At 30.9% G+C, this 10,492-nt stretch overlaps 1 protein-coding gene across 1 annotated transcript; it reads left to right on the forward strand.

Moving 5' to 3' along the window:
- Nucleotides 1–459: 459 nt before the first annotated feature.
- Nucleotides 460–6,733, forward strand: LOC111697314 (uncharacterized). The gene is made up of 7 exons (XM_023467267.1): nucleotides 460–786; nucleotides 3,093–3,161; nucleotides 3,424–3,474; nucleotides 3,697–3,760; nucleotides 4,374–4,424; nucleotides 4,948–5,005; nucleotides 6,524–6,733. Exons 1-6 carry the CDS (start codon nucleotides 702–704, stop codon nucleotides 4,967–4,969), a joined length of 342 nt encoding a protein of 113 aa, XP_023323035.1. The 5' UTR covers nucleotides 460–701; the 3' UTR covers nucleotides 4,970–5,005; nucleotides 6,524–6,733.
- The last annotated feature ends 3,759 nt before the right edge of the window (nucleotides 6,734–10,492 follow it).

A 10,492-nucleotide genomic window follows, 5' to 3' on the forward strand; every position in this document is an offset into this window, starting at 1 on the left:
TTTAGACACCTTAAGAAATCTATAAATATTTTGAAGTGATATGTTATTGAAGAAAAGTGATTTTCCTCCACTTCAATGACATGTATTGAAATCCTTGTAGAATCGTTTCATATATATATCTATTCAAAAGAAAAAGTGCAGCTCTGAACAATTTTTACAGGGCCGCCCTAGAACAGAGCGGAGAAGATTGCAAGAGAATAGAACGTAGAAGAGAAGATTTGAAAGCTTGAGAGGAGTGGATGGGACGGAGAAGAGACGATTGGAAGAAAATAGAACGTAGAAGAAAAGATTTGAAAGCTCAAGAAAAGTGGATGGGACGGAGTGGAGAGGAGAAGATTGCGAGAGAATATAACGTAGAAGAGAAGATTTGAAAGCTCGAAAGGAAATGATGGGATGGAGAGGAGAAGATTGCGAGAGAATATAACGTAGAAGAGAAGATTTGAAAGCTCAAGAGGAGTGGATGGGACGTAGAAGAGAAGATTGCAAGAGACTAGAACATAGAAGAGAAGATTTGAAAGCTCGAGAGGATTGGATGGGACAGAGAAGAGAAGATTTCAAAAGATTAGAACGTTGAAGAGAAGATTTGAAAGCTGGAGAGGAGTGGATGGGACGGAGAGGAGAAGATTGCAAGAGAAAAGAACGTAGAAGAGAAGATTTGAAAGCTCGAGAGGAGTGAATGGGACGGGGAAGTATCCGAGAGAATGTTGGTATCTCTGAGTATTTATATCTCCGTCCCGTTCAGAATTCATCAGTTGAACACCTTCAACCTTTACTACAACATTTCAGGTAAATAATAAAAATAATAAAATTTAGTCTTTGCCACAAACTAAAATTTTCTAATTCATATATTTTCAAAGAAAAACAATCAAGCTTGATTTTGAGTTTACTAAAAAGAATATTTTACTATTTTGAAAATGTAAAGTGCTTTGTCAACCAAAGATATCATCAAACACAAACTAAAATAACTAGGTTTATTTTTTAAATCATGAAATAGAATGTTATGATAAAATTTCATCAAGATATAATGAATAGTTTAACAAAAAAATTGAAATTTTCAATTCAGCCCCTCAACTCGTTCATTTCGGTTCACTCGTTGTGATCTCCCCCCCCCCCCCTCATTAAAGGAACTCCCAGTAACGGCTCTGGTCCAAACTATCTCTCAGCCGTGGGATAGACTTAACTTAGTAAATTGTGTTCCTAACAGAGATGTTCCTAATAGAGATGTTCCTGATAGAGATGTTCCTAATAGATGTTCCTAATAGAGATGTTTCTAATAGAGATGTTCCTGATAGAGATGTTCCTAATAGAGATGTTCCTAATAGAGATGTTCCTAATATAGATGTTCCTAATAGAGATGTTCCTAATAAAGATGTTCTTAATAGAGATGTTCCTAATAGAGATGTTCCTAATAGAGATGTTCCTAATAGAGATGTTCCTAAAAGAGATGTTCCTAATAAAGATGTTCCTAATAAAGATGTTCCTAATAGAGATGTTTCTAATGTAGATGTTCCTAATAGAGATGTTCCTAATAGGGATGTTCCTAATAGAGATGTTCCTAATAGAGATGTTCCTAATAGAGATGTTCCTAATAGAAATGTTCCTAATAGAGATGTTCCTAATACAGATGTTCCTAATATAGATGTTCCTAATACAGATGTTCCTAATAGAGATGTTCCTAATAGAGATGTTTTTATTCACAAAAACTGTAACATTGTGAAATGGGCAAACAATCCCTCCTAAAGGGACTGTAAACGTAATTTCAAGTGACCCTCAAATGATATGAGTGGCACGTCCAATTCACAACAATACTCTTAAAAGCTTTGTCTAATACAGTATGAATTATCTATCCATTTTTCGATTTTGAAAACTATTGCATTGTATTGGTGTTCTCTAAAAAAGTCATTTTTGCATTTCTTGCTTCATTAACAATGGTGAAATTACAAGAAATAAACACTTAAGCTGTGGGTAAACTATACAAGTATATAGATAGGACTAGGTAAGCTGTGGGTAAACTATACAAGTATATAGATAGGACTAGGTAAGCTGTGGGTAAACTATACAAGTATATAGATAGGACTAGGTATAAGCTGTGGGTAAACTATACAAGTATATAGATAGGACTAGGTCAGCTGTGGGTAAACTATACAAGTATATAGATAGGACTAGGTATAAGCTGTGGGTAAACTATACAAGTATATAGAGACTAGGTAAGCTGTGGGTAAACTATACAAGTATATAGATAAGACTAGGTAAGTTGTGGGTAAACTAAATTGTAGAAAATAATATTGATGGCTAAGAAGTCGTGCAACCTGTTTTTGAATACTGATTATTTTCACTTGTGATTTCTCTAAAAACTGACTTGCGCATTCTATTGCAAGTAGCAATATGTACCTTCAGATGGTTGAGGTAACTTTTTGGGTAGTTTTAAAATCTTAGAAGTTTGATTACTTTTAAACAATCTAAAAAGATAACAACACTACTTGCAAGAAAGCAAACGCCGAATTATTAGAATAAAATAAATTTAGCTTGAAAAACGACATTATCATACACAGAGATGATCAGATATTGATTTCTAGGGTATTGTTGCCAATGTCAAAAAAGATTACTTGAAATTACAACTACAGTACCTGTAAGTCTGTTTGCCTCATATTCAGTGGGTCACCCTGTCCACAAATGTAGAATTAATTATGAAAAACGTTCATTCAATATAATCTGGAAAACATTATGATTCCATTTAGTGGTTTATTCACTAAAAATCCACGAGACTAATTAGAGAAAATTACATCCTATTCCCTGCCTGTATCAGAATATTCGTGTCTGTATCAGAATATTCCTGTCTGTATCAGAATATTCCTGTCTGTATCAGAATATTCCTGTCTGTATCAGAATATTCCTGTCTGTATCAGAATATTCCTGTCTGTATCAGAATATTCCTGTCTGTATCAGAATATTCCTGTCTGTATCAGAATATTCCTGTCTGTATCAGAATATTCCTGTCTGTATCAGAATATTCCTGGATAAAAGGATAAAATATAGAGTTTGTGACGAGTCATTAGTTTCTTTCTTATTTAAAATTAATAATTCTATTTTAGAAATGCTCCGGGGTCTGATACTCTCCATGCTCCTTATGTCTCTGGGTACCCACGCTAGTCCATCGTCAGGTAGCAGAGATAGGTCACCACAGTGCTTTAATTCATTAAACAGGATGGGGGTGCACGCTAGTCCATAATTAGGTAGCATGGGGAGCTGGATCAAAGAAATAAGTTAGCTCAACTTCGTATAAAATATCTAAATTAGAAAATAAAAAAGTGCTTCTCGCCCAAAGTAGAGATTAGATCAAACCAAGTTATTTAGCATCATCCATTTTTCAAAATGATGATCTTAACTTTGGAATAATTTCTAGAATACATTCATGTTTTCTAGACGCTATGCTTCGAGATCCAGCATTCTTAAAGTGTTTGGAACAAAACTCAGGTATATTACTTTTATTTTTTATTAATATTATTATTGTTGTTGTTGTTGTTTCGCAACTGGCGTTGCCCTGGGTTATACAAAAATTCTAGTACCGTGCCGTATTTCGTTAAATTCGGCCACAGGATAAATAGTTCCTCCCTGTAAAAAAAACAGGGATACTTCATAGACTCCGACTACGCAGCGTGTGCTAGCGCAACAATTATTATTATTATTATTATCCAGGAGGGGATCCCGAGTTGTATTATCCCTCAATGGTGACATGCATGGGGTTTGCAGGCAGGCCTAGGTAACAAAATAAACTTTATTTATAAATATATATATATATATATTTGGCTTGTCTGTTTTGATCTATTAAACGTCAAAACGGCCGGCTGAACCGATTGGGCCTTTTCTTGTGGTAACATATATGATTCCAAGGTTTACGGTTGGTCAACATAAAACAAAACTTTTATGAAAATTTAGCAAATAAACAAATGAAATAGAAAACTTTGCAAGATTATTTTTTATCATTTAACTAAACTTCACGAAAAGAAAAGATAAACGCGCCGCAAAAAGCTGGATTATTACTACCAATAAGGGAACGAAGCGCCATTTAAGAATTGTAGTGATAAATATTATATTCTAATTTTAAAACATTTTATTTTTGATACTTTTCATGATATTTTTCATTTTTATGTTTGATATTATTCATGAAAATATTATTAAGGAAATAAACATTTGCCTCAAACCCAATTTGTTCAATCTTTGCAACCTGATGTCGTAGACCTTTGATGTTTCAAACTAAGAATTCTGATAGTATAATAGTCAAAGTTAAAAACATTAAAGGTTTGCACCAGTGGGTTGCAAAGATATAGGATTTAGAAAATTTGATTTTGAGTCAAAACTCGATTTCTTTTTAGGTTTGGTAAACGAGGAAATCCATTCTTTCTGGACCAGCAGCAAGAATACAGGTTTATTTGTTTACAAATTATGTTTGTTTACATTTTAACCCCAAGAAGGCCCAAATATCAGAAAAATCAATACAATATTTTCTTACTAGATAATTGATAATAGATGATAATTAATCAAAGGCATGAGTGATGAAGATATTATAAATAAGGGGCTCACATTTTCCGACAATCATTTTCTTCTTAATGTCAAATACTGATAATTGCGAAATTACAAAAATTAGTTTGAAACTTTAAACAAATTGGTTGGGATATCTAATACATTTTCAAAACCATAGCAAAATATTCGCATTTTTGAACACATGTTAGGATTTTTATAACAGTGTGCAGAAAGCTATCTTAAAAGTGTAGAAGGAAGAGCTCACAAATATATAGAGACTGCCAGATAGAGTCAAGACTGGGTCAACTTTCAAGTGTCGCAACGCCTAAGCCTTTGAATTTGCCTCACCCATTCACTTACACTTTTTGTAGCCCTAGAAATGTAAAATTTATAACCATAATGCAATTCTCTTTATTTATTATTTAGGATTCCAAACTTCTTGGTGTAAACACATGATTGTAACAGGGCAAGCATTAACAACTTGGTAATTTTATTTCATTTTTAAATATAATTAAATATTCCTTCAAAGGAAGAATGAAAAATGTTGTACATTAATATTTTATTAGAGGTCCGGGTTTTATATTTAAGAGGTTGGTATGTACAGTACCTTTAGTTGTAATATTATTAGAGGTTGGTATGTACAGTACCATTAGTTGCAATATTATTAGAGGTTGGTATATACAGTACCTTTAGTTGTAATATTATTAGAGGTTGGTATGTACAGTACCTTTAGTTGTAATATTATTAGAGGTTGGTATAAACAGTACCTTTAGTTGTAATGTTATTAAAGGTTGGTATGTACAGTCCTTTTAGTTGTAATATTATTAGAGGTTGGTATGTACAGTACCTTTAGTTGTAATATCATTAGAGGTTGGTATGTACAGTACCTTTAGTTGTAATATTATTAGAGGTTGGTATGTACAGTACCTTTAGTTGTAATATTATTAGAGGTTGGTATGTACAGTACCTATAGTTGTAATATTATTAGAGGTTGCTATGTACAGTACCTTTAGTTGTAATATTATTAGAGGTTGGTATATACAGTACCTTTAGTTGTAATATTATTAGAGGTTGGTATGTACAGTACCTTTAGTTGTAATATTATTAGAGGTTGGTATATACAGTACCTTTAGTTGTAATATTATTAGAGGTTGGTATGTACAGTCCCTTTAGTTGTAATATTATTAGAGGTTGGTATGTACAGTACCTTGTAATATTATTAGAGGTTGGTATGTACAGTCCCTTTAGTTGTAATATTATTAGAGGTTGGTATGTACAGTACCTTTAGTTGTAATATTATTAGTGGTTAGTATGTACAGTCCCTTTAGTTTTAATATTATTAGAGGTTGGTATGTACAGTCCCTTTAGTTGTAATATCCAGTTTCTTGTAAACCATGACATTTATCCTTTCTTCCCATTAGACGACAAATATGTCTTTCAAATCTAATCTTCTGAACAAAACTTAATTTTACAGAAGTGTCTCTTCAGTTCATTCAGAAAGACACAAATATTGTACAAAGTGCTCTTTAGAAACTTTTTTATTTATAAAAACAAGATAATTTCAGAACCCCCCCTCCCCCTGCACCTCCTTTAATTTAGTGAGGAGTGATCTATTGATATGATTTTTAACATTCTTTTGGATTTTACGAGGTTCAGCTAGAATCAGAGAAGTTTAGCACATTCTTCGTAAAATCTTGCTTTTATAAATAGATAAAATAATATATTCATTGTGTTATTTTGCAGAAAAATATATTTTTTTGCTTGATTTTTCGCTACTTTTTAAACCCAAGATCATGAAATTGCAAGTAAAAATTCGCCATAAAAAAGTTTTTAAAATTTTATAAATTTTTTTACTCGTTTTCAACTCGGTTTAAATATTTACATTCTGTTAACTTTTTACGTTTCACTTTAACCTGTTCCTAAATACAAGATTTTTTTGTTCCTTATAACTCATAAGATGCATTCTTAATTATCATTAATAATTTTGAATTATTATGTTTAGATTAACTGTATGAGAGTTCCTAACCTGCTGATAAACAAATAATAAAATAATTGTTTAAATATGTATTCTCCAGAACCATGTTTATCTATCAATGTTATACAAGGACAGGGGGTAGTATTATAGAGGCAGACCTTTTATTATAATTCAAATATTTTGACAACACTTCAGTTTGTGTGCAGTAACTCTTTTCAATAAATAATCACAAAGGCATATATTTTATTTCTTGTCAGTGCTAGAGTTATTATCAAAACGAAAAACAGGGTTGGTCAACAAAAAAAACAAAATATTGTTTGCTTTTTTATCTCTGCATTAAATATTGAAAGCCTTTAGAGGTTTCAGAAAATGTATCATTTACCTGCGCCCTCGGGTTTATCATTGAATCCCTCGGGGGTTTAAATTTCCATTGATTTTTATTTGTTTGAGATTAAATGACATTCCTTTGTAAATATTTGTAAATATTCCTTTGTAAATATTAAATCGATTAAAAGGGGCGGGATTAAATGAAAATTGTTGAATACCGAAAAACCAAATTTATGAAATTTTGATTGAAATTATTTATTTTAGAATTAATTTTAGAGTCACCGGAACAAAAATTTCGATTATTTTCGTGGAAAATAAGTTCTTAGATTTTCATAATTATTTTCCAAACATTTTAACATTTTTCAAGAGCTAGTTATTTATTAAATCGATAAAGGAAAAATGTTAAAGGGAGTGTTCGCGATAAAAAAGCGCTTTTGATCGCTACTAATCTTACTTCTATCTGTTGCGTCTATAAAGAGAAAATTGTTAAAGACGTCTCATACCGAATAACTTAGCGCCCATACAAATTCAGAAAATTGCGACCTACGACTTAGACCGTAAAAAAATCAATTTAATTTCAAACAAATCATTCAGATATTACAACCTATAGTCATCGATTATCTTTCGCCACATTTGTATATAGTTTATATTATTTTGTCAATTTTCTAAATAAGTATCATTTGTCAAATACAAAGAAGGTATATATCCACATTTTGGAAAGCTCCTAAGATGTACAACTATCCCAGTGTATACTATCTTACAAATAATTTAAATATTTAGTTTTGAATCTCTTAAATTCTTTGTTGACAAGATTTAATATTCCTTGTCGACTTCATGCTTTTCAGGCATATAATCTAGTTATTTCCTCAACAGGAGTATTTTATGTGTATCCATGCATGCTGTTTTAAAGCTTGATATAAATCAAAATTTAAATCGAAAGTCGTCTTCGTTGTATTGATCTAAAGTAAAGTAAAAAGTAAAAGATAATTTATTTATGAAATATAACAAAAACATACAAATTAAAGTGTTTCAGGAGAAAATATTTAAAAACCTCTAAAAGTAGAGGTTGTGGGAATATTTCCCCCCAATTCTAAAAAAATATAAAAATAGAAATAAAAGGAAAAGGAAAGGAAAGGATAAGGAAAGTTACAAATTTATTGTTTACACTATATTCAATATAAATTAGTGGTGGATCTATGCGACGACGACTGTACATATAGTTATATATATATGAGCGAAGAGCTTTAAAATATACAGAGAGCGTCCCCCCCACATCATATTAAATTATTTCCCTGCTTTAACGCCAAAATACGCACATAATACGCACATAAATCTTAAATTTTCTGATTAGTCCCAAAAATCGTAATTTGAGCCATTAAAGATCCTTTATGATGTGGGACACCCTGTAGATTAAAAGTTTGGTCTGATCGGTTTAGCCGATTTTTACGTGTTTTCTTATACAAACAAACAAATAAACAGAGACAGACATCATATAAAGAAACTGACTTATTGTCACCACAAACCTGTAAACCTTTGATATTTCAAACTTAGACTATCTGATCTAACAGAATTCATGGTTTGAAAGTAACAACAAAAACATCGAATTGCCAAAAGGGATTTAAAAATCGGAATTTTTGACACGCACAGCTTTCATGCAAAACTCAATGAACATGAGATAAAATCCAAAAGTGATGCAATTGATGCAATTTTTCATAGCAGTCTGGATCTATGTGGACAAGAACTATATTAATCCATTACTACAGGGTGTCCAATAAACATGGGAATTCAGTGACGAATTCGATATCGTCTTTTAAAATAATTCTTTGATTTAGTATAGTGATACCTACTGCGAAAGCTGTAATCTGTAAGAGTTTCGTCTGCTATGTTCACATTTTGTTTGTTTATGTTTTGACTGCATACGTTTGTACTTAGTAAAACAAGAAAATTGCAGTATACAAACAGAGTAAACTTGTCCGTCTTCACTATTCATCTTGCGGAGACGTTATTATAGTTACATCTTTACAGTCTTTTACCCTTTTCATAAAATAAACTCTAGCAGACATAATAATATTATGGCTTTTGAAATTAGGTATTACAATACTAATGCATAACAAAAAAGATATCGAATTCGTCACTGAATTCCCATGTTTTTTTGGGACACCCTGTATTCTATATTGTTTATTATTTAAGAATAACGCAGTTAAATGTTAAAATCATCTCTCCTGTGGAATGATTTCTAAGTTTCTCAAGTGTCTCCTGTTTCAAATTCATTTTGAATTTATTTTAAAAGTTCATAAATTTTCCTTTCCGTTTATAAAAATGGAATTCATGTTAAAACATTTAACTGAGCACATGCACAGACGATTAAAAAAGTAAGCAAGAGAATTGATAAAACTAGAATTTCACGTTAAACTGAAGTAAATTGCATATTTCACGTCAAACTGCGTCAAACTGAAGTAAATTGCATATTTCACGTCAAACTGAAGTAAATTGCATATTTCACGTTAAACTGAAGTAAATTGCATATTTCACGTCAAACTGCAGCAAATTGCATATTTCACGTCAAACTTAAGTAAATTGCATATTTCACGTCAAACTGAAGTAAATTGCATATTTCACGTCAAACTTAAGTAAATTGCATATTTCACGTCAAACTGAAGTAAATTGCATATTTCACGTCGAACTGAAGTAAATTGCATATTTCACATCAAACTGAAGTAAATTGCATATTTCACGTCAAACTGAAGTAAATTGCATATTAGATTGAAATCTTATGTGTTTTAAATCAGAACTTCTTTTGTTGTAGTTTAATTGAGAAGATGAACCCGGATGTCTAGGTTTATTTAAATATTTCTTTATTAAATTGAATCAGATTATGAATGAAGGATGGGAATAGTATTCACGATGCCCCCCCCCCCTTCTGTTCCAATGGTATCTGATATTACCGAAAATTAATGCAATCATTTTAACACATACACAAAAAAAATTCAAGAAAAAAAAACTCTGGGCAACATAAAAATTCAAAATTCTGGACAATCCCTTTATAATACTTTTTATTTTTACTTCCTTCATGAAGACCCCCTCAGGATTAGAAATCATTAGATAAAAAAATCTTTTCTAAGTTTATTAAGAAGCATTAGTGTGGAAATTATTAAAATATGTATTCAATACAAACAAGTTTTTAAAACTATGTTGCAAACTTTCAACTCAATCAGATCAAATAAAGATTAGAAATTATTTGAAAAAAAACTTTTTAATTCAAAATATTGGAAACATTTAAAATAAATTGAGAGATATATAAATATTACCAAAATGTTTAAAATACCAAATGTTTGCAGTTACACCATCAGGTCACTTAGATATAAAAATAAAAGAGAAACAAATGTTTAGTTCTTTATCTATGAAGTTTTTCGTTGTTTTACTAGCTTGCCATTGATAATTATATCTAAACTCTTCACTAAAATATTTAGTCAGCTTGAAAATTTTAAGGTAAATAATATAAAAATGAACTTTTCGAATCCGCAAAATTTTCAGATACATACATTTTAAAAATTATACAATCTTTAAAACTAAGAATCTTTATGGGTGCCAAAAATTTTTTATTAACTGTATGTTTAATATTTAATATTTTACATATATTTTACAATATTTTACAAAAGAATGCGCCCT

This window comes from Eurytemora carolleeae, unplaced genomic scaffold (genome assembly GCF_000591075.1).
Source record: "Eurytemora carolleeae unplaced genomic scaffold, Eaff_2.0 scaffold75, whole genome shotgun sequence".
Lineage (NCBI taxonomy): Eukaryota > Metazoa > Arthropoda > Copepoda > Calanoida > Temoridae > Eurytemora > Eurytemora carolleeae.

What these genes read in the sequence shown, in the direction of transcription:
- LOC111697314 (XM_023467267.1), top strand. Translation starts at nt 702, where the DNA reads ATGTTGGTATCTCTGAGTATTTATATCTCCGTCCCGTTCAGAATTCAT. An exon ending in CCACGCTAGTCCATCGTCAG is followed by an intron (nt 3,162 to 3,423) that starts GTAGCAGAGATA and finishes CATGTTTTCTAG; the next exon opens with ACGCTATGCTTCGAGATCCA. An exon ending in GTGTTTGGAACAAAACTCAG is followed by an intron (nt 3,475 to 3,696) that starts GTATATTACTTT and finishes ATTATTATCCAG; the next exon opens with GAGGGGATCCCGAGTTGTAT.